Source organism: Brassica napus, chromosome C3 (genome assembly GCF_020379485.1).
Source record: "Brassica napus cultivar Da-Ae chromosome C3, Da-Ae, whole genome shotgun sequence".
Taxonomy (NCBI): Eukaryota; Viridiplantae; Streptophyta; class Magnoliopsida; order Brassicales; family Brassicaceae; genus Brassica; species Brassica napus.
The window spans coordinates 62,790,702-62,812,668 of NC_063446.1; the positions used below are offsets into that span (position 1 = coordinate 62,790,702).

The 21,967-nt window shown below is 38.5% G+C and overlaps 4 protein-coding genes across 4 annotated transcripts; 1 reads left to right on the top strand and 3 right to left on the bottom strand.

The window, feature by feature from the left end:
- Positions 1-8,789: 8,789 nt before the first annotated feature.
- Positions 8,790-11,524, bottom strand: LOC111204721 (thioredoxin reductase 1, mitochondrial). Its single transcript, XM_022700039.2, has 3 exons — positions 11,193-11,524; positions 9,871-10,605; positions 8,790-9,181 (listed from the first exon to the last, which is right to left on the bottom strand). The coding sequence occupies exons 1-3, from the start codon at positions 11,509-11,511 to the stop codon at positions 9,111-9,113; spliced, it is 1,125 nt and encodes a 374-aa protein (XP_022555760.2). The 5' UTR covers positions 11,512-11,524; the 3' UTR covers positions 8,790-9,110.
- Positions 11,525-11,663: 139 nt separating this feature from the next.
- Positions 11,664-13,995, bottom strand: LOC111204722 (ankyrin repeat domain-containing protein 2A-like). The gene is made up of 9 exons (XM_022700040.2): positions 13,935-13,995; positions 13,791-13,850; positions 13,554-13,687; positions 13,249-13,473; positions 13,011-13,159; positions 12,752-12,932; positions 12,552-12,644; positions 12,147-12,286; positions 11,664-12,053 (listed from the first exon to the last, which is right to left on the bottom strand). The coding sequence occupies exons 2-9, from the start codon at positions 13,825-13,827 to the stop codon at positions 11,954-11,956; spliced, it is 1,059 nt and encodes a 352-aa protein (XP_022555761.2). The 5' UTR covers positions 13,828-13,850; positions 13,935-13,995; the 3' UTR covers positions 11,664-11,953.
- A 749-nt stretch (positions 13,996-14,744) lies between these two features.
- Positions 14,745-16,331, top strand: LOC125583803 (tetraketide alpha-pyrone reductase 1). The gene is made up of 6 exons (XM_048751310.1): positions 14,745-14,881; positions 14,962-15,131; positions 15,218-15,406; positions 15,500-15,662; positions 15,736-15,928; positions 16,020-16,331. Exons 1-6 carry the CDS (start codon positions 14,764-14,766, stop codon positions 16,165-16,167), a joined length of 981 nt encoding a protein of 326 aa, XP_048607267.1. The 5' UTR covers positions 14,745-14,763; the 3' UTR covers positions 16,168-16,331.
- Positions 16,223-19,002, bottom strand: LOC111204719 (CMP-sialic acid transporter 4). Its single transcript, XM_022700037.2, has 15 exons — positions 18,891-19,002; positions 18,744-18,798; positions 18,605-18,665; positions 18,404-18,515; positions 18,233-18,312; positions 17,960-18,035; positions 17,755-17,855; positions 17,588-17,659; positions 17,410-17,458; positions 17,267-17,308; positions 17,037-17,158; positions 16,880-16,939; positions 16,736-16,784; positions 16,576-16,670; positions 16,223-16,457 (listed from the first exon to the last, which is right to left on the bottom strand). Exons 1-15 carry the CDS (start codon positions 18,924-18,926, stop codon positions 16,409-16,411), a joined length of 1,059 nt encoding a protein of 352 aa, XP_022555758.2. The 5' UTR covers positions 18,927-19,002; the 3' UTR covers positions 16,223-16,408.
- Between the last annotated feature and the right edge of the window lie 2,965 nt (positions 19,003-21,967).

Genomic DNA, 21,967 nt, shown 5'->3' on the forward strand with positions numbered 1-21,967 from the left:
TAAGAAAAGGGAAACCAACTCAACAGTTTTTCTCAACGGCTCCACCCAAACCGTAAGGAACAAAATAAATGATTTTATCTTTGAATGTACAGTAATTAGAGTAAAATGAGTAAAATACTTTTTTACCTTATTGATATAGTTTTAGTGGAAATGAGAGCAATCGTATTTTCAACTGAAAAGTTCTCGCTAAAAGTGAATAGTCAGGAAGAATATGCAAATTAAAAAAAAAAGTGCAAGTAAATTTAAAAATCTTCAACATTTTAGTCATAAAGTCAAAGAAAGATGTATGGTCTCCTCTCCTTTCCCCCAAATAAGGATGACTCACTCTCGGTCAATTCAGACGAGCAGAGAAATTTACAAGTTGGTTTTCTTTCAATGACCATAAATATACGAAGTTACAGACTTATGGTATTTGATTCTATAACGTGAAAGAAGTATAGAAAAATTATACAAATTGATTAGATAACGTGTCACAAATGTATTTTGTTATTTATTTTCAAAGTGAAATAAACTTCATCATACAATCCCACAGAATTGTTTATACCTAACAATGTTTTCTCAAAATATCTAACAAAATATCTCCAAAATATCAACATAAAACATAAATTAGGAAGTTGACAAAAACATAAATTAGTTGCAATTAATTTGTTAGGTTCTTTCGCCATTATAGCAGTTCAAGCTTTTCCTTTTATGGATTGACGAACTTATTATTGACGGTTTATAGAAATTTTTGGTATCGCAAGATTGCAAGTTGATGAGGATAAACTAATGCAACAAGCATTTATTGATTTAACAAAATATCTCAAATATCTGAAAATACTCCATATGGAACAAACATAAAGTTGACGGTACACACACATGACACAACATCCCATTCACGATCATAGTAATTCGACGATACTTATAGATTCGTGAGATAGTTATATTCGCAGTTTTTTTTAAATGGTTACTTGTCTGGGCAATATCTAAGTTAAAACATACAGACTAATTAGTTTGTATAGATAGGAGGAAGGTGAGCTTCTCTGGAGGTTTGAAATTTATAAAAAAAATTTCTCTCCTAGGCACGTTTTACTAGACAGTAAAACTAAACCAGCTTTTCACATTCCGCAGTTTTTTCCTAACCGGTTTTACCCAATTTAGCTCAATTTTGAATCCCTGACCAAGACTGACACCTCTCACCAACCCGGTTCCACTTCCCTTTTGGGATAGTTTTTCAAATCTGAAACCACTTGCGTAATTTTCCCGGGTTCAGTCCTCGACTTTCCGTCGGAGGGCCCATCCTCCCGCCGGAGCCGCTTCCCAATATCGACGAAGCCCAACGACATCACGCTCTGCGCCCCTCACCGAAGCTACTACACACTCTCAAAGCAACCAAAAAGCCCCTCATTGAATCGTCGTCAAAATAGACAATCAGCCGAAATTACTGCTAAACTACACTTTAGACTTCTCAGCACCTTCAACCATGGCACGACACTTAACATACGCAGAAAAAGGGAAAGCAATCGACTCTCAACCAACCAAGGCGCCTCCGCTCCGTATCAGGCCCCCAGAGATCGACACAACCCAAGCTATTCTCGACAATGAACTCACTCTCATCGGTAGACTCACAAACCCAAAGGAACAGAAGATCTGGCGTTTAATCCCATTCTTAACTCGTCGGTGGAGCGCAAAGGGGGCTGTCTCCTGCTCCGACCTTGGCCAGAGTTGCTTTCAAGTGAGATTTGAAAGCAAAGAAGACCTCGACTACGTCTTGGCTCACAGACCATACCACTATGCTCGATGGATGGTGATTATTCAGTAATGGGAACCTATCATATCTCCAAACTACCCCTCGCAGATTCCTTTTTGGATAGAGCTAAAAGGCCTACCCCTTCACTACTGGAGGAAAGAAATGCTCTACAAAATCGGAGGAGAGCTTGGCGATCTTGATGACTACGAAGTGACTCCTCTGGTAGCAAGAATCAGGGTTACGATTGATGGTCTGAAACCGCTGATCAAGGAAACCATTGTTGAGTTTGATTCGGGTGAGGAAACTATTGTCTCATTGGAGTATGAAAAACTTGCAAACCATTGTCAATTGTGCTACAGTCTACATCATGAAGAATACCAATGTCAAAACCAAAGCGACCAAGAGTCCTATCATCAGGCACCGGGGACTACGGACAACGCAGCCAGGGAGATCAGACATCAGCTACCTGAACCGCCAAGACACTCAAGGAACCCTCCTATCAGCCATAACATCACCATCCCAGAGCAGAACAGTTACAAAGATATGAGGAATCAGAGGAATTATAGTGAACGTTTGGATAGATATGGAAGACCCTTTGGAGCAAGACCTTCATCTAAAACGTCAACTACTACCTACAATAGGAAGACTACAAACAGTCCACAAAAACGCAACCAAGAGAAAGGAAAACAGCCAGAGAAAGCTCAATCACCCAGTGACTCTCACTCTTACCGAAGAGACCGAAGGAGCTCCCCCCCCCCCCCCCGCTGCGCAGTAAATCCAAGGATCACATGACACAAACCACCCTCCTAAGAGACGACTCACGCCGATGGTCCCTATCTTTTGGCAACCAGTCTAAAAGGGGTCAACTCGTCTGGAAACAAAAGAGCCCCCCCCCCCCCCCCCCGGTTATGGAAGATCACATCAACACTCCCTTTACCACCCCAATACAGCAACCGCCTAATATAGAACAAGACGTCCAATAGATGCATAATGACATCATGTCTGAGCTACAGGAGGTGACACTCTAGTATGTCAATGTCTCTGATCCAGTGGAGAGTGCTGCAAGAAGGCAAAGGGTTCTTGAATGCGAAACCCAAGGTTTAATGGCGAATACAGCAGCCTCGCTACTGGAGGGCGCTATCAATAGAGTGAACCAAAATGCAAGCAACTAAGCATTCTACGCAGAACTGGAATTAAATGACGAACCCTCACCACATACTAAGTCACAGGAGGTTGCTAAGGTACCTAGCCCTGATTTAGTGGTCTCAATGCAACCAATCCAACCACAGAAAAGAGGACGTCCCCCAGGGAAAAGCTCCACAAACGCTACGCAGCAATTGTTACGAGGAGCGGGATCCAAGAAAAGGAAAGTGGTGATCTAAAACTCACCTTGAGTACGTAAATCCTACTCTTCACAAAACACGGAACGGCAGAATGGGGTGAAACGAGCTACACAAAGTAGGAATCTGCAAGTTCCAAGACTTCCTATATCAAGTGCACCAGACACAAGTGTGGCTGGTGAGACTTCAGGAGTCCCAAAGGCAAGAAAGACAACCCATGGTAGAGGAGCTAAGCCAACACCAACAATGGCAGATTTTCACAACCCGCCCAACTCTCTTCTTTAAAGATATTGAGCTGGAACTGTTGTGGGTTGGGGAATCCCACAACAGTCCAGAGATTGCGGGAACTGAAGAAAGATTTTGATCCCAACATCATATTTCTCATGGAGACAAAAAAATCCCCCGGATTTTTGTGACTGAAAAACTGGTTGATTTACAATTTGTATCGCAAATTCATGTACCGCCTCATAGTCCTGGAGGAGGAGGCTTAACTCTGTTATGGAACACTTCTATCAAACTTCATGTTCTCTACTTGTGCAATAATTTTATTGATTCTGAAATAGAATACAAGAACGAAAAATTCTTTGCAACCTTCACATACGGAGCACCAGAGCAGGCACGACGCAGAGAAATACTACAACGTATCACAGAGATCTCCCTGAACAGAACAGGGCCTTGGTTCCTTACCGGGGACTTCAACGACATCATTGATAATTCGGAGAAAGATGGTGGTCCAGCTAGAGCGGAAGGCACTTTCATTGATTTTAGAATCTTCATGTCTCAATGTGACATTCCAGGAATTTTCTCTCATGGAGAGGTGTACGCCACACCCATACTGTCCATTGCAGATTGGACAGAGCCATGTAAAATAGCTTATGGGCTGAGTTATTCCCTTCCGGAAGATGCTCATACCTAAACTTTGGCGGTTCAGTCCACAGACCAATCATCGCCTTTCTAGAGCCAGACCCAAGGAAAAAGAAAGGACTATTCCGGTACGACAGGAAACTCTGCAAAAACGAGGAGGTTAGAAAACTCATTGCCAAAGCTTGGCTTGAGAACGGAGACTCAGTAGAAAGCAAGATATCAGCGTGAAGGAGCGCGATTTCCAAATGGAACCGAACTCATCATATCAATAGCCAAGTACAAATAAATTTGGAGAAACCTCGGCTCGAAGAAGCCATGATCAGTTCGAAACCAAATGAAAGTTTGATATCTGAGATTAACTTACGACTCAGGAAAGCTTACAGCGAGGAAGAGGAGTATTGGCGCCAAAGAAGTAGAACACTATGGCTTGCGTTAGGAGACAGGAACTCAGGGTTCTTCCATGCTTCTACCTGACAACGATGGACGATAAATAAGTTTTCAGTCCTTGAAGACGCTCATGGGACTGCTGTGTTTGAGGAACACGAGATCATAGAAGTGATCTCTGATTACTTTGCTTCCCTGTTCAAATCCAACAATTCCGAAGCCACAGGGACAGTGGAGGAAGCAGTTTTCCCATCCATTTCGGAAGAACTGAACGATGAGATCTCAGCCATACCTTCAGACGAGGAGATCAAAGCTGTCATATTCTCTATCCATCCCGACAAGGCCCCGGGACCTGACGGGTTCTCTGCAGGGTTCTTCCGGACAAACTGGAGTACAGTGGGGCCTGCAGTTTCTCGAGAAATCAAATTGTTCTTCAGCTCTGGTATATTGCTAAACAACATCAATCATACTCACATTCGACTCATCCCGAAGATACATTCCCCACGAGCAGTTGCGGACTATCGACCCATTGCCTTGAGAAGTGTGTACTACAAAATCATTTCTAAGATCATCACCAAGCGCCTACAACCGATATTGGAGTTGATAATCTCTAAAAACCAGTCGGCATTTGTACCGGGTCGATCTATTGCTGATAATGTTATGATTACACATGAAACTCTCCATTTCTTGAAGAGATCGGGAGCTGTCAAACATTGTTCTATGGCGGTAAAAACTAACATGAGCAAAACATACGATCGACTAGAATGAAGGTTTATTGAAGCTGTCTTGCTAAGATTTAGATTCAGCAAGATCTTTTGCAATCGAGTAATGAGTTGTATAACCTCAGTTTCTTACTCGATCTTGTTTAACGGTGAAGCTCGGAGTCATATAGTTCCGGAAAGAGGGATAAGGCAAGGCGACCCGTTATCTCTTTACATCTTCATTATGTGCAGCCAAGTCTTATCCGGGTTGTGCACGGTTGCACATAATCGAGGCACATTGGCTGGGATCAGAGTGGCTCGAGGTAGTCCCCAAGTTAACCATCTTCTCTTCGTAGACGACACTATGTTCTTCATTAAGACATCGCAGCGAAGTGTAGACACTCTAAAAACCATCCTGGACAAGTACGAGACTGCTTCAGGACAGATGATAAGTGCTCCAAAATCATCCATCACGTTCTCGAAAAAGACTCCCATGGAAGTGAAGATTAGAGTACATACCAGCCTAGGTATCACTAAGGAAGGAGGTGTGGGCAAGTATCTCGGTCTCCCTGAACACTTCGGCAGAAGGAAGAAAGATATGTTCACGTTTATTGTTGACAGCATAAGACAGAAGGCTGCGAGTTGGAACACTAAGAAGTTGTCTAGCACGGGGAAGATTGTCATGCTCAAGTCTGTGATTTCAGTCAAACCGCCATATGCTATGACCTGCTTCAAACTACTCCTCAGCCTCATTAAACGAATTTAATCTGCACTCACAAGGTTCTTCTGGGATGCCAATCCTGATAAAAGAAAAATATGTTGGATAGCATTTTCGGAACTAGCGATATCAAAGGGTGATGGAGGGATAGGGCTTCGCGATATAGAGACGTTTAACGTGGCGATGCTAGAAAAACTTAGCTGGAGAATTTACACAAGACCTGACTGCCTTCTTGCAAGAGTCCTACTCGGCAAATACTGCAAATTTCAACCATTTTCCCAAGTCTCAGCTACATCCTCCATATCCCATGGGTGGCGAAGCATTCTCTGTGGACATGACCTACTGATGGCAAACACTGGCAAAGCTATAGGCAATGGCAGAGACACCTTGATATGGGAGGAACCTTGGCTCTCTTCAGAAACACCATCTCGCCCAATGGGACCACCCCCAAGCGAGACAAAGGATTGGCGAGTATCTGAGCTCATGATTGGTGATTCTGGTATATGAAACATAGAACTGATAGGACGCGTTCTGCCTACTGCTGCTACCGAAATTCTAAGCATAAAACCAAAAAAGTTAGGCAAATCCGACGCACTGGTATGACTCCCAACAAAAGATGGCGTCTACAGCACACAATAGGTTACTACACCGGTATATCAATGAAGGAGGCAACACAACTACAACCGGCACCACAACACCCTTGCAGCTGGAACACTGACATCTGGAGAGGAGATTTCTCACCGAAAATCAGAGTTTTCCTATGGAAAATTGTCAAGGGAGTCTTACCGCTAGGAGAGAACCTTGAAAAGAGAAGCATTTTGTCAAATTCAAAATGTATACACTGCGGACTCCGCGAGACTACAACTCACCTGTTCCTGCATTGCCGTTTTGCTGCAAGCATCTGGGAAATGGCACCTCTACTCCATGTGGAACGCATCACTTCTGCTACAATCTTCGCAACATCGCTAAAAGAATCAAAGAAGACCTTAAATCTCCCACCATCAGGATTGATATCTGGCCCTCTGTTTCCCTGGATTTGTTGGACGATATGGACATCTAGAAACCAACTAATCTTCGAAAACAAAGTTTTCTCACCACTGGAAACATTGACTAAAGCTATTTGCTTATCACGAGAATGACAGGAGGCTCAGCTAAAGCGTAACACGCAGTTCTTATCTACTCAGAAGCTGAATCAGGGTATCAACGCAAGGAACAACACGGGCGGAGTCTCGGTTTACACGGATGCGTCGTGGAAAGACGGAGTAAATAAGGCAGGTCTTGGCTGGCTATTCAAAGATCACTTAGGACGCACCATCCTCACATAAAGCAGATAGGAGACCTTCGTGTCTTTCCCCCTCATGGCGGAGAGTCTGGTCATGCGTGAAGCTGTTCTCCAAGCCCGCCAGAAGGGTTTCTCCACCCTGACAGTGTATTCAGATGCTTAGACATTAGTCAGAGCCATCAACGACAGAAAACTTCTTAAGAGCTGTTTGGAATCGTCCACGATATTCTACAATTGTCTTTAGAGTTCTCTGTGATTTCTTTTGTTTAGATTTCTCGTTCGAACAACTCAGCTGCAGATGCCCTTGCTAAAGGTGTTCTTTCAGTTTCTGCTTCTAATCCTCTATCGTTGTAATGTTTTTTCTATTAAATTAATGAAGTAGTCATTCAAAAAAAAAAATTAGTTTGTATTTGTGGATTATAAGTTCCACATCCCTTCATTCATTTTTGTATTTTTATCTTGTACATGTGTTTAGCCTAGATGCAGACGATAAATATGTGGGAATAAATTAAAGTGATAAATGGGAAAAGGTAAACGAAACGATAAACGTACCACCCAACTTATAGACACTAGAAACGCATGACAAGCTCCAATGTTATCCAACCTTTCAGTTTCACTTAATGGAATCTTATGCCTTATCTCTTTTCTTTCATTTTCTCCAAACTATAACACATTTCATCATTCAACTACGCTTTTTAATGTTCTTTTTTCTTCTACAAATAGCTCAATGTTATCCGACTTTTTCTGTATTTTCTTGTCTAAGACAGAACTTTTTTTTTTTTTTTTTTTAATACAACAAAAAAAAAAAAAAAGTTCTTTGATACATGTCTAAGACAAAAAAAAAAAAAAAAAAAAAGACAGAACTTATTTTTCACTTTCTTTGATAAATATTCTCAAAGAAATATTTTATAGTTTAAAGTACTAAAAAGTATTTGAGAAATTGCTTAAAATATCTCAAGTTAGTTACCAATTTTTAAAATATGCTTAATCAAAAATACCTTAACATTTTGGTTTAGGTTTTAGCGATTATTTTTTAATGTTTAGTATCTAAAGGGTGGGTTTGATTTTTCACTTTCTTCGATGGCCATTTAGTTTTTAGCGTATAATGTGTCTAGTGTAAAGTGGAGGTTTGCTTTCACGAATATTTTCTTCTTAGATGGAGATGATTTCACGAATATATACATCCAATCAACTACTAAACTAAGAAGAATAAAATAAAGTTCAGATAAAAGGGATGGTCCGAGGTTTATAAAGTATATTGGAAAATAAATTATGTATAATGTACTTTCCTCCTAACTATCTTTTGTCATAGTAAATAAAGTGATATATAGTTCAAAGATTTACTTCATCTCTCAAATGTCTTAATTTTTCCTAGCCTTTTTCCTACTTATTTTCGGTGTTCACATTATACATGTCCCTTTTAATTTACTATTCCATCTTAACTTTTTACCAGCCTCATCATGGCAAATCTCTTGTAATGTATTGGAGAATACACACAAGCTTCATTAAAGAAAGCACATTAAATTTAGATCTTTTAAGCTGAACAAATTAGACACTCTAACCTCGACGCAGTAGGACTGCTTTTACTGAGAGATTATAATATCACGTTTGGCATGTTGTCGGAAGCTTGCATCCTAAACAAGAGGTTTCAGAGACTTTATTTTAACGTCACCGAGTGGAGTTAATTTCATTTCAGAGACTTGTGAACAATCAGAGTTTTCTGGTATAGTTAGTTAAGCGTTACAGTTAAGCTATGTGTACATTAACCATCTCTAGAAACACATCTTTGTATTTATTATAAGACGAACAATAATATTTTAATTAGTTTGGACAAATCATTTACTGAATTTTTGAATGTAAAGTCATCATCTGCGAATCATATCTTAAGGAATTTATTCGTAGCTAGTTTACCATTGGAGCTACAGCTTTGAAGAATATCCGTACTCAACTCAAACTGCAGTATTAAGAAGTACGCAAATCAATGTCTGTGAACTATTATGCTAAAGATCAAATCTCGTTCTTGTCCATGTCTAGCAGAATGATGGATCAATAGTTAGCTCTATGACCAAGGCTTGATGTGAGTATTTTTCAGTCACTCTTGCCTTGCTGATCGAGATCCAATCTCCTGTAAGTAATGCTCCGCATCCAAAGCTGCCATGCATCCTACACAACCAATCAAATAACTTGTGATGAAAATTAATTTTCTACATATATAGCTAAACAAAGAGAGAATGTAAAATTTTTTTTTTTGAACAAAGAATGTAATTAAAATTCTTTACTAACTACTAAGCAATGCAACACAACACACTCAGATAAGACAAACTCCAAACACAAAACCTTAGCTTGCATCAATTTTTAATTGAACTAGATGATACAAAAATATTAAGTTCAAGAACACAAGTTTATTCCTTGCAATGGAAGCCACAAGGTTACAGAGGAAACTTCTTTTTTTTTTTTTTTTTTTTGTCACTGGGCGCTCTCTGGAATCCCGGAGGAGTCGAACCCGTGTGCCTTGGGATCCAGTTCACTCTAGTGTTTTACCACTATGCTATTCTGTCCCGGCTCAGAGGAAACTAAAACACACATTAAACACAAATTCAATACCTAAGCATTTTAAAACAGTTACTCACTTCACTAAAATAACTAACTAACAACAACCATTTATTTTAGATTACCAGGAGGTTCTAAACCAAAACATGTAATTTCATAGATACGAGCCCACAGCATATAATATTAGTTTCGTCTCAAACGACATTTTGATCCATTTCTAAGAGCTAACGACATTTGTTACAACCGTTCTTATAGAAACACAACTCTAACATTACAAAACAATGGAAAAATAGAGAACTAACCAGTTCCCGCAGCTGTTACCGCCTGCTTGTACTTCTTGTCCTGGACATCCCCGGCGGCAAAAACTCCGGCAACACTAGTCTGTGTAGAACCAGGCTTCGTCACCACATAACCATCTGAATCAAGCTTCACCGCACCATCAAGAAACTTCGTTGCTGGCTCATGACCAATAGCAAAGAACAATCCAGAAACCTTCAAATCCAAAACCTCTCCAGTAACCACATTCTTCACCTTCAAACCTCCAAGAACGCCTCCCTCCCATTCCCCATAAGCCTCCACAACCGTCGAGTTCCAAATCACGTCGATCTTAGGATTAGCCAGAGCTCTCTGCTGCATAATCTTAGAGGCTCTAAAAGCGTCTCTCCTATGGATTATATACACCTTGGATCCATACTTGGTGAGGAAGTTAGCCTCTTCCATCGCCGAGTCGCCTCCCCCGATAACCGCAAGAGGTTTATCACGGAATATAGGAGCAGCTCCGTCGCAGACAGCACAAGCCGAGATTCCACGGTTCCAGAAACCTCCTGAGCCTTCACCAGAGCCAGGGAAGCTAAGCCGCTTAGCCACAGCTCCAGTAGCAAGAATCACAGCGTCGGCCAGAACGGCTCTGGACTCTGTGAACAGCTTAAACGGCTTCGACGTGAAGTCGACTTTGGTCACTGTCTCCGTGAAGATAGTCGTACCAAACCTCTCCGACTGCTTCCGGAACTTGTCCGTGAGCTCTGCTCCGAGTATACCTTCAAAAAATTAAGAACAACTGATGTTTTTACATTTTATAAAAAAATGAATTATGTTTACAAATTAACACTAATTGAAAAATATATATAAAAGTAAAATAAAATATGTCTAATTCATTCAATATATTCCATCCGTGAAAGTTTCACGTTTCAATATAAGTGGTGTTTATTTATTTTTTTGTTATAAAATAATTGATATCTCAATATTTTAGATAAAATTTAATATCACTTGATACAAAATACTGTATTTTCTAATTAGTTGAACTAGCTTTATTTAATAATATTTTTATGTAACTAAAATAAATTGTATAAAAATTTATATTTCACTAAGCTATGTGCGAAAACTTTAAACACCGATTATATTGAAATAGAGGGAGTATGCCCCAAACTATTGTCCGGACGGTTAACTCAGTGTTAGTCATACAGATTTTGTGAGCAATAAACAATTTAGTAAAAAATTATATAAACTTTTTAATAGAAATTTGGAGATATGTATGTGATTTTTTTCTAAAATTTTGAAAATTATAGGTCAATATTTTAGTCGTCTATAATCAGGACCGGTCATATGCTCAGGCCTCAGGATATACCTTCTGGAAAGCCAGGGAAGTTCTCGACGTCGGTGGTGGTTGTTAGTTGACCACCGGGAGCTATGTCGTTAGCCATCCATCCTTCGAAGAGAAGAGGCTTAAGTTCAGCTCTAGCTGCGTAAATAGCCGCCGTGTGAGCCGCCGGACCACTACCGACGATGCAGAGCCTTGTGTTGTGAGTTTCAAGTCTACTCATGACGGTGGAGGAGAGAGACGGTGGTTGCGGCTGAGAGAGAGTAGTGGATCCAAGACGTGCAATGGTTCTTGCTCTGCTTAACAAAGACTTTATCAAAAACCGTGAACGATGCATGCAGTTCATTGCGAACGTATACGTATCAGAGAACAAGAGACAAGACTTTCGGATGTATTTAATAATAAACTATAGTATTTGATTTTGAAGCTTGTGTATAAATGTGGAAAGTTTCCGACATAGGGAATTTCAGACAACAGTACACAAAAGAATAGAATCACTTTGGTATGAAGTAGTTTGGTCTTAATAAACCAAAATTATTCTTGAAATTTTAAAGCAAAAATAGAACAAATATGTTTGGTTAAAAGTTGAGTGCTCTTTCATTCTTTATTGACTTTTGATGAAATCAAAGACACCATTAAAAAGACAAGTTTAGAAGGAGAGAGAGTAGTAACTAATAAAACACAATTAAATAAGAAAAAAAAAAGGTCTATAAAGGTCTGTGAAATTGGTGGTTCAAGAGACGCAACACAAGACAGATCCCTCAAAGGCAATATGAAAGCGGCCACGCTCAAAGGAAAGCATCCTTCTCGAGAAGCTTCACCACCTCGAGCTGGTTGTTGAGCTTGGCCACATCAATGGGTGTCTTCTCATCTAGGTTTTGCAGAGTCCTGCGAACCACAAAGAGGATATATATAATTTAGGTCGTGAAAAAGTGTTTCAATGGAGTCGTTTCTCTATATGTGTTGTGTTGTGAGACTTACACAGCAGCACCATTCTCAAGGAGAAGGCTTACACACTCTTTTCTCCCGTAACCGGCAGCGTAATGCAGAGGCGTGTTCTTGTTTTTGTCAACGGCGTTTACACTTGCTCCAGCATCAATAAGAACTTGAGCACATTTCAACTGCAGGCGGAAAGAGATCAATGAGGTTAATCTCAATATAATCCATTAGCTAATTATATTTCTATATCATTGTTCTTTGATTAAATATTAATCATGCTACAAGTAATTGTGTCATGAAAACTACCAAGTGGAGTAAACTGGTTACTTGTCTACCAAGTTAATGATGATAAAGATACTTAACTTCAAGAGCTAGTAACACAAAAGAGGACTATCAAAAATCCGAATATTAAATTGGCCTAGATTGATAAAGAGGAGAGTTGCATACCTCGCCGTATCCACAAGCAAAATGCAATGCAGTCCTTCCCTCAGAATCTTCTTCATCTTTGTTGCCACCAGATGCCAAAGCATTTTTCAAACCCTAATTCAATCAACAAGACAAAATCTTGAATGTGGAATAGTCTTTAAGCAACACATAAATGATAAATCAAGCAAATGAGATTTTAACAAAGTAGGAAGCAGTCTAACCTCAACATCTCCACGACTAGCAGTGTGATGAACAATAGACTCATCTTCCTCTTCTTCCCCTTCCTCACCTTCTTCTTCCGCTACCTCGGGCTCAGCTGAAGCAGCCTGGTGTGGCAAGCCAGCAATAGGCATACCCATTGCTTCACCAAGCTTTTTCAGCACGTCCTTATCATTCCAATACCTGATAATACCATATAAAAATCATTCCTCCATAAGCAAAAAAACATTTAGAGAGAAAAAAAGATTGTATGTCACTGACTTCCTCATAGCAGAAGGGCCACCGGCACCAATCTCATCAAGTATAGGTTTCAACTCAGGATCTTCTTTCATCCGCGCCATACGCTCAGTCAAATGCTCCGCTGTTTCAGGGTTTGAGAAAGCCTCCAAAAATGGAGACATTTGTGGATCCTGAGAGGCAAAAACAGAAACAGATTTATAACCAAAGTACCGGAAAGAAATAAAAACAGAACATTCATTGTCCTAATATTCTGTCTCACCTGCACTAAAGCTTTACCAAGACGCTCAGCCATGGTCTGAAACTCAGGGTTATGCATAACCTGCTGCATAGTGCTGACATACTGTTGTGGATCAATGTTAGGGAAACCACCTGCTCCTCCTCCTCCTTGAGCTGCGTTTGGGATAGATCTCTGAAGCTGCTCAGCCAACTGGTTAAAGGCAGGATCTTTAGCAATCTGCTCAGCCAATTCTCTGATGCTTGGATCCTGAAACAAAAAAAAAAAACCCCCCATCAGTAGAAAGCTCCAAAGAAGATAACTTTACTACAAGAAAGTGCAACACTTACGTTGAGGATACCAGCCATATTAGAGAAATCAAAAGCATTTAAATTCATGGCAGGAGGGTTAGCTGATGAAGGTGAACTCCCTGAGGCTCTTGATTCCGGTTTAGGACTCTTGTTGTCTGATTCCGGTTTATCATCTACAGTGAATCCAATTATCCAAATACAATTCTCTTTAAACTCAGAAACGATTCAATACAACATAAAACAGCACCAGATCAGATTGTGACAGCAAAATGTTACCTGAAGGAGACAGATTCTTGTCTGGCTTGGAAGCCATTTAGATAAAGTAAAACTTAAACCCTATAAGAAGAAGAAAAACACGATAGAGTCAGAAACAATCATGCAATAAATCGTAGAAAGACGATGAAGAGACGGAGGCGAGACCAATCAAAGAGATATGATGAGTGACAGCGTTGTGGTGGCAAGACAAAGACCAAAACAACAGATAAAATCTATTTTTATTTTTTTCTATTTCAATAAGATATTTTGTATTTTTTTTTTTTTTGTAAAAATAACGCACTAAAAAAGTTTTGTCACAAATATAGTATTTAAGAATAAAAATGACCAAAATAGCACTTAATGTTTTATCAAAAAAGATAAATATACACTTATAACCCAATCGTAAATTAATTTAGACATTAGGGTTTAGAGTTAAGGGGTAGGGTTTAGGATTTAGGGTTTAGGGTTTAGAGTTGGGGAGTGGGGTTTTGGGATAAGATTTCAAATTTTGAAAAATAAAAAAAATTTAAATTTGGTTCCTAAAATCACTAAGACCTGTTCCGAAACGGGTTTGCCTTGTATTTTTTTTTTTGAGCTGACCAAGATGATTTCAATATTTTTCTCCAGTGAGGCAGTAGTTTTTGTTCCTTGTATTAAGAGATTTTGTGGGGAGAAGAGAATTGGCTATTGCAGTATGTTTAGAAGTTCATCTTGTCCACCTATTGGTTGAAATGGTGGAAGCTCCAGTATACCGCTTAAGGTGTTAAGCAAGCCAAAGGGAATACAGGAGAGTCATGGAACAGGGAGAACTTGTTTCATAGAGAAATTGGTAGTTAGGCCATTGTGTTTGTTCAACAACCGTCATAAAAACAATCTTTAGGTGATAAATAAGCAAAACCACACACGAGTTAAATGACACACCTACTCCATACTTACCTTTTAGCATGGTATTGCTATATAACTAGTCTGGTGTGATTCCATCGGTTATCGGAGAATGGATCAAACCAAAGGAAAAGTTTGTGTTACCGGAGCTTCAGGCTTCTTAGCTTCTTGGCTTGTGAAGAGGCTTCTCCTTGAGGGTTATGAAGTTACAGGAACAGTCAGAGATCCAGGTTTTCTTTTTCTTGCCTGTCATTGCTTGCTATAAAAGCTAGCCACACTGAGTCTCAGTGAAGTGTTCCTGTTTGGACAGGAAATGAGAAGAAGGCTGCACACCTTTGGAAACTGGAAGGGGCAAAGGAGAGACTAAGGTTGGTGAAGGCTGATTTAATGGAAGATGGAAGTTTTGATAATGCTATAATGGGATGCCATGGAGTTTTCCATACTGCTTCTCCTGTCCTCAAACCTACCTCTAATCCAGAGGCATGATCCCACTATAACTTTTTTTTTACTTCTGGTCACACAGTATGCTTTGTGAAACATTTTAACATAATGTGATCTGATCATAGGAGGAGATTTTGAAACCAGCTATAGAGGGCACACTGAATGTACTGAGATCATGCAGGAAGAATCAGTCTTTGAAGCGTGTGGTTCTCACCTCATCCTCTTCAACAGTCAGGATCAGAGATGATTTTGATCCAAATATCCCTCTTGATGAATCTGTTTGGACCTCTGTGGAACTCTGCAAGCGTTTCCAGGTATAATCATTTGAATAGTCTTTTTTTTGCTCAAACACAAGAATCATATCAGCTAACAGTTTGTGATGGGGACATGGCAAAATAAAACAAAAGGTCTGGTATGCTTTATCAAAGACATTAGCCGAGCAAGCTGCATGGAAGTTCTGTGAAGAGAATGGTATTGACCTTGTCACTGTTCTACCATCCTTCCTCGTTGGACCAAGCCTGCCTCCTGATCTGTGTTCTACAGCATCCGATGTCCTCGGGTTACTGAAAGGTACTGTACTCTCTTGGCAACATCACCAGAATAGTAGCAGATACTTGTAACTTGTTATTACTCAACACAACAGGAGAAACAGAGAAGTTTCAATGGCATGGACAGATGGGGTATGTTCATATAGATGACGTGGCAAGAACCCATATCCTCGTTTTCGAACACGAGGCAGCTCAAGGCAGATACATTTGCAGCTCTAAAGTTGCCAGTCTAGAGGAACTGGTTTCCTTCCTATCCACACGTTACCCATCACTCCCTATCCCCAAGAGGTTTTGAGACACTGATCTTTAAAACCCTTTTCTCAAACCTTATTATCCTTTGAATACAATGAAACAATCTAATCTTTGGAAAAAAAATCAGGTTTGAGAAACTGAATAGGCTGCATTACGAGTTTGACACTTCGAAGATAGAGAGTCTCGGACTCAAGTTCAAGACTCTTGAAGAGATGTTCGATGACTGCATTGCCTCATTTGTCGAGCAAGGCCATTTATCTCATGTAGTTTCTTAACTGTTTAGACCCAAGAACACATAATGTCGCTTCATAATAAACGTGTAGACAAAGGTAAAAGAATTAATGATTATATATAAAAGGCAATGTTTCAAAAATATAGCTTTCACTTTCAGACAGTAATGTATATCAAATATACACGAAATACAAAATAGCAACCGTTCAAAAGCTTTAACTCTGTACTAGAGAATAAGTAGCGGATCCTTTTTTTGCCAGACAAAGTTCAGAGATTTTTCTTTTACTATCGTAGCTTCCCGGCTGAATGCAAATATACTGAAACAGAGACAACCCTGTAAAGCATAAGCACAGTGATGCATCAGCTCTTCTCTCCATAAATGTTGACTACTTTTGATATGAAAAATAGAGATGATTGATTGTTATGGTAGAAACAAAATGTGGTTAACTTACGTTGAGCCCAAAAAGAAGGCAAGGGAAAGATGAAAGTTGAAGAGGAATACAGAAACAACCGCCGTGAGAAGCATTGCCACTGATGTTGAATAAACCTACATAACGGCTATATAGTTAAAACCAGTCTGCAGTGACTGATGGCGAATGAAAAAAATACTACCTTTACGATATTGTCTGCATATTTCATCACCATTGACACAGCAATGCCACTGCAAAAACCAACAGGAGAACAATGTTTTTAACTTCACTAACTGAAACTAGAGTTAAGAGGAGAGTCTAGCCTCTAAAGTAGTTTTTTTTTTACCTGAGAGCATGGTTAAGAATCATGAGGACTGTGATGAATGAGTAACCATGGAAGAATCCCCTGAAATTGGAAAACCAGCCCATTCAATACCAGAGCAGATGAACTAATTTGTAGCCAATATGAAAGGACAAAACTAATAAAGGGGTTTTAGAATTACTTATTGGTAACTGCATCGAAATCTTGGATCACTATAGCAACAGCATTGAACGCCATCCCAAAGACATATAGCCAGAAGTTCTGTACATTTATATTCCTTGAAGGCCGCTTCTTTATAATAGCCTGCCAAAATGGAAAGCAAAACCCTTATAAGTTATAAGCTTTTGGAAATCAAAATAAAAGGAAGTAAGTCAGCGCTAGCTTCTGAGTGAGACTTCCTGATAAGCTCACCTCTGTGTACACTCCGGCGAAACCACTTAAAAGAGCCATGATCTAGAAACGATGATAAACAATCATATCAACTGGTGTGAACGTGGAAGAAGCTTCACAACTCTTCGTAGGTATTAGCATGATAAGGTGAGTAACAAACTTACAATCGCCATAATCCAACCGGGAAGAGATGTCTGAAGTACACGATCAGAACTGCAAAAACAATATCCAATATGAGAGACTATGTAATATAACAATCAGTAGAGACTGCACATGCATCATATGAATAAGTCAATGAAACCCATGTCGATAGCAGTAATAAAATCAAAGGGGGAAATGTACTTTGAATTCAGTTGAGCAGTGGTGCATCCACAACACAATAGGATGAAGCCCGCCCACTGAATCTCGCTCAACCTGTTAAAGAAGACAGGAATTAGCAGAGCCTGTTCGTAGTTAAAACCAAGAAGAGAAAGAGTAATGAAATCCATTTGGATAAATAAACAACCTACTTTTTCTTAAGTATAATTCTGTACAAGACACCAGTACTTATAATGTTCAGGTTCTTCAATATCTGATAGCCTGGGGCGTCCACGTATGCAAAAATATAATACTGCCACATAAAAGGTTATACACCACTAAGTAGTTAGTAACTGATTAACATAGAAATTACAAACATTGACCTAAGCCAAAAAAAATAACTCAAGAAAGCCAAACCTGTAAGAGATTCTTGAAAAGATACAAAGCTGCAGGAATAGGAAAGACTTTAACTTCGTCATATGTTGTGCTCAACCTGATTCAGAAACATTAATAACGCCAAATATCAATGAGAAAACGCATGGTCAGTCATCTACATGATTCTAACCAACCAGAACCTTATTATAAAAGGATAGATTCAGAAACTCAGAACATAAAGGAAACTAAATGAAGCTGATGCTAGTGGCAAACCAATGAGTATAATTTCACGTAGCAGAAGTGAGAATAGATAACCTGTTGTCGTCAGTAACACCATCGTTTTTCCATATTCTTGTCAATGCAAGCAGAGATAACGCACATTTCAGGGTCTCAACCTGATTCAGACAAACGAGAGATATTACACAAAACGTTGCTATAGCTTGTAACATACAATGGCATCACTCAATGCTGTAAGTAGAAACTGACCAAGAAGTTGGCGGTTGTGACACTGTACTCATACTTGCCAGCTCGCTTGGACCAAACGATGAGTATCGCTTGAGAGCTCGTGAGAATAGTCAGTGCACACGTTACTACACCCCTGCCACAACCACAATTAAACTTTTAATCACAAAAAGAAAATAACTTTCCTATTTTCTCCATTAAAAAAAAAAAGAAAAAGAAACTTACTTTCGTTTCCAGTTTGTACGCTCACCACCCAGAGTAGCCAGAGCGATGTTACTCGAAGCAACTGTTAAATCGAATCTCCCAATGAGCATCATTAAAAAACCGAACAAGAGAAAGAGGAGATTGAGAAATAAGCTCTCACCGGTGTGAGATTTTCCTTTCAAGCTCTCGAGATCAGAAGCGACGTCGTGATCGTCCTGAAGCTCAGTAAACAATTGAGAATCAACGAATGTGCAAGAAACCCTAATTGAAAGCGAAAGAAAGAGATGAGAAGCAAGAAGGAAGGAACCTCATCGTCGTCATCTTTGATTTTGCGATATTCCATCGTTGATGAAGGAAGGGAAGCTCTCTGATCTGATCTCCGCTCCCAGCACTACTTACTAACTCCAGCTTTAAAATATGTAAATAAATAAATAGTACTATAAAAGCCTTATACTCTGCTTATGGGCTTTAACATTATTGGGCCGCCTTCGTCCAATATATCACACAAGTGTTGGCCTTCAAAACTAATGGTTTGTCACTTGTATTAATACAAGAAATATGACAAATCCATAGTTATTTATATGTGATTCAATGTTACTAAACTTATTATTCGATAAATATATTATATTAAATTAGAAAAAGGTTTTCATTTAAATTTTAAATTTTCCAACAAAATATGTAACAGTATTTATAATATTATAAATTTAATCTATCAATTAAAGATAAATTTAAGAGAAATTTAAGAGAAATTATCTTAAATACACCATTTTTAAGTTTTAAAATATACTCTAAAGAAGAAAATGACTAAAACAGATTAAAGAAGCAAAATATCCTTATACCCTACATATATAAATACAAATAAATAAATACAAATAATAATCTTTTTAATAGTTTCAAATTTTATGTTTTCAAATTCAAACTTTTTTTCAAAAGAAATTTAAAATTTTATTTTTGAAATTCGAAAATGCTTTTTGAAACTATTTAAAAAAATAAAAAAAAATTAATTATTTATCTTTTTAAATTTTAAACCTCATTCACAAAACTCCACCATAACTCTAAACTCTAAGAATATTAATACCACATTCATAGTACTATTTACACTAACCATTTTTTCCCTCAATTTTAACGAAGGGTAAAAGACATTTATACACATAGGGTTAACTAATATAGACTTAAAGTTTAGAGTTGAGGGGTGGGTAGGGTTTTTGGAATGTGAAATTTAGGATTCTAATAAATATATAAATAAATACATAAAAATTTTTAATTTTTTTAAAAAAAGTTTCGAACATAATTTTCGATTTTCAAAAAGAAATTTTGAAAAAAAAAATCAAGAAAAAGTTTATAAAAAGTTCGAATTTGGAAAAATATAATTTAAAAACATAAAAAAATTATTTTTTTATTTTTATTTATTTAAATAATTATTTATTATATATATAGAACTTCATGGCTCCCAATCACTCGCCCGAGACCAGCTAATAAAAACCAACCAATTATTACCCAGACCTCACAGTGGATTCTCTCATTGATTCTACTTCGCGAACTTGGAACTCGCATGTACTCCGGGCTGTGGTGGACCCACAGGATGTGAAAATTATAGAAACCATACCACTGAGCAGAACCCAGATGGTAGATAGGGATGGATGACATTTCACAAACAATGGGAAATATTCGGTTAAATCAGGATATCAGGTAGAACGGGTTTACCCAGACAGGGAAAGACCACCATTAATGTTTGGACACACAGTTGATGTATTGAAGCCGTTTTGTTGGAAAATTCGGTGCCCACCAAAGATAAAACATTTTCTATGGCAATTGGTGACTTGGTGTATAGCAGTCAAGAAGAATCTGCAAGCGCAAGGGATACAAGGGGATATATGTTGTGCAAGATGCGGAGCCGATGAAGAATCGATAAACCATGTGTTTTTTGAATGTCCTCCAGCACTTCAGGTTTGGGCTCTCTCAAAGATACCATCAAATCCACCTATTTTCCCAACAAGCTCTCTCTTCACAAACATAGATCATCTCTTCTGGAGAGTTTTCCCGCAGATGGATGATCATCAGTTTGCATGGATACTATGGTACATTTGGAAAGGAAGGAATAATAAAGTTTTTAGTAATCTGGACATTGACATTGATCCCATAGACACGCTTAAATTGGCAGAAACAGAATCAACACTCTGGGCTGAGGCACATATATTAAACGAACAGAGGACAATACCATACGTAGAGGTTACGACTCTACCGTCAATTCCAGGAAGATGGTGTTTCACAGATGGCTCCTGGAAAGAGAATGATATTTTCTCTGGACAGAGCTGGCTCATCACTTTAGAAGGATTTGATGGGCTAATGGGGGCGAGGAATGTTCGGGCTAGAAGATGGTTTCGGAACCAGAAGAATAGCCAGCTTTTGCAAGTTATTTGGAAGATATTACGGTCCTGAAAGAAAGTTTCCTCCGATCAGAGATCATCTATGTACCAAGGACGAAAAATTCAACGGCGGATAGCCTAGCACGCAGTGTCAGGAAGCAACCGTCTTTCGTCGTTCACATGGATCAAGATCTCCCGGTTTGGTTTACAGAGTAAGTATGAGTCTGTATAAGTTGATGACACAAAAAGAAAATTATATATATAAAACAAGGTTATAAGAGTCTTTTGCCACTTAATGAATAAGGTATTTTTGAAAATGTCCCTTTAGTAGTGGTAAAGAAGAATAATAGTACCATGAAAATGGTAATCATGAAATTTCTCATTAATTAATCTTAGTGGTATAAGTGTGGATTTACTTCTTTAATAAAATATCTTGGTCATTTTGGTCATTGGAGGTTATATTTGTGATAAAAATATTTTTAGGGGTATTCTAAGATATTGCTTTAAATTTAATATCAAGACTAAATTTTAAGTGATAATAATTTGTTATTACCAATAAATTGTTTAAAAGAATGTGTGAAGGATTATATTATAATCTGGCACAAAAAAGTTACACAATATTCGACCAATAAAATTATATTGTTTATTATTTTGTTTGTCAACTTATAAGAACCTAACATTAATATCTTTTTTCAACACAAAAATTAAAAAATTGCCATTAGATTACAAAATTGGCGCTGAAAATAATTTTCTCCAACTTCTATCTAAATTTTTTTAATCATAAACGATCGTTGATGGCTGGTGGCTTTTGCTGCTGATTACCATCTTTCATTTTTTTTTTGTAAATATTTTGATTTGTTGATCGAACTTATGTTCCGGTTTTCAGATCTTTTCTTTCGCTAGGCGATTTTGATGTGCTTATGTTCAACCAAGTCAAAGCTGTTCATCATTCATCTCCTCTCTTTGATTTACGTTGATTTGTTCTCTCCCCCATGAGAACTTTAATCTGTAAATCCCA

What these genes read in the sequence shown, in the direction of transcription:
- LOC111204721 (XM_022700039.2), bottom strand. Translation starts at nt 11,511, where the DNA reads ATGAACTGCATGCATCGTTCACGGTTTTTGATAAAGTCTTTGTTAAGC. An exon ending in CTTCCCTGGCTTTCCAGAAG is followed by an intron (nt 10,606 to 11,192) that starts GTATATCCTGAG and finishes AATTTTTTGAAG; the next exon opens with GTATACTCGGAGCAGAGCTC. An exon ending in GGTAACAGCTGCGGGAACTG is followed by an intron (nt 9,182 to 9,870) that starts GTTAGTTCTCTA and finishes TTGGTTGTGTAG; the next exon opens with GATGCATGGCAGCTTTGGAT.
- LOC111204722 (XM_022700040.2), bottom strand. Translation starts at nt 13,827, where the DNA reads ATGGCTTCCAAGCCAGACAAGAATCTGTCTCCTTCAG. An exon ending in TTGCTTGTGGATACGGCGAG is followed by an intron (nt 12,287 to 12,551) that starts GTATGCAACTCT and finishes TTCCGCCTGCAG; the next exon opens with TTGAAATGTGCTCAAGTTCT. An exon ending in CTTGAGAATGGTGCTGCTGT is followed by an intron (nt 12,054 to 12,146) that starts GTAAGTCTCACA and finishes TGTGGTTCGCAG; the next exon opens with GACTCTGCAAAACCTAGATG.
- LOC125583803 (XM_048751310.1), top strand. Translation starts at nt 14,764, where the DNA reads ATGGATCAAACCAAAGGAAAAGTTTGTGTTACCGGAGCTTCAGGCTTC. An exon ending in AGGAACAGTCAGAGATCCAG is followed by an intron (nt 14,882 to 14,961) that starts GTTTTCTTTTTC and finishes CTGTTTGGACAG; the next exon opens with GAAATGAGAAGAAGGCTGCA. An exon ending in AACCTACCTCTAATCCAGAG is followed by an intron (nt 15,132 to 15,217) that starts GCATGATCCCAC and finishes ATCTGATCATAG; the next exon opens with GAGGAGATTTTGAAACCAGC.
- LOC111204719 (XM_022700037.2), bottom strand. Translation starts at nt 18,926, where the DNA reads ATGGAATATCGCAAAATCAAAGATGACGACGATGAG. An exon ending in TCGCCGGAGTGTACACAGAG is followed by an intron (nt 17,159 to 17,266) that starts GTGAGCTTATCA and finishes CCATTTTGGCAG; the next exon opens with GCTATTATAAAGAAGCGGCC. An exon ending in TTCGATGCAGTTACCAATAA is followed by an intron (nt 16,940 to 17,036) that starts GTAATTCTAAAA and finishes TTCCAATTTCAG; the next exon opens with GGGATTCTTCCATGGTTACT.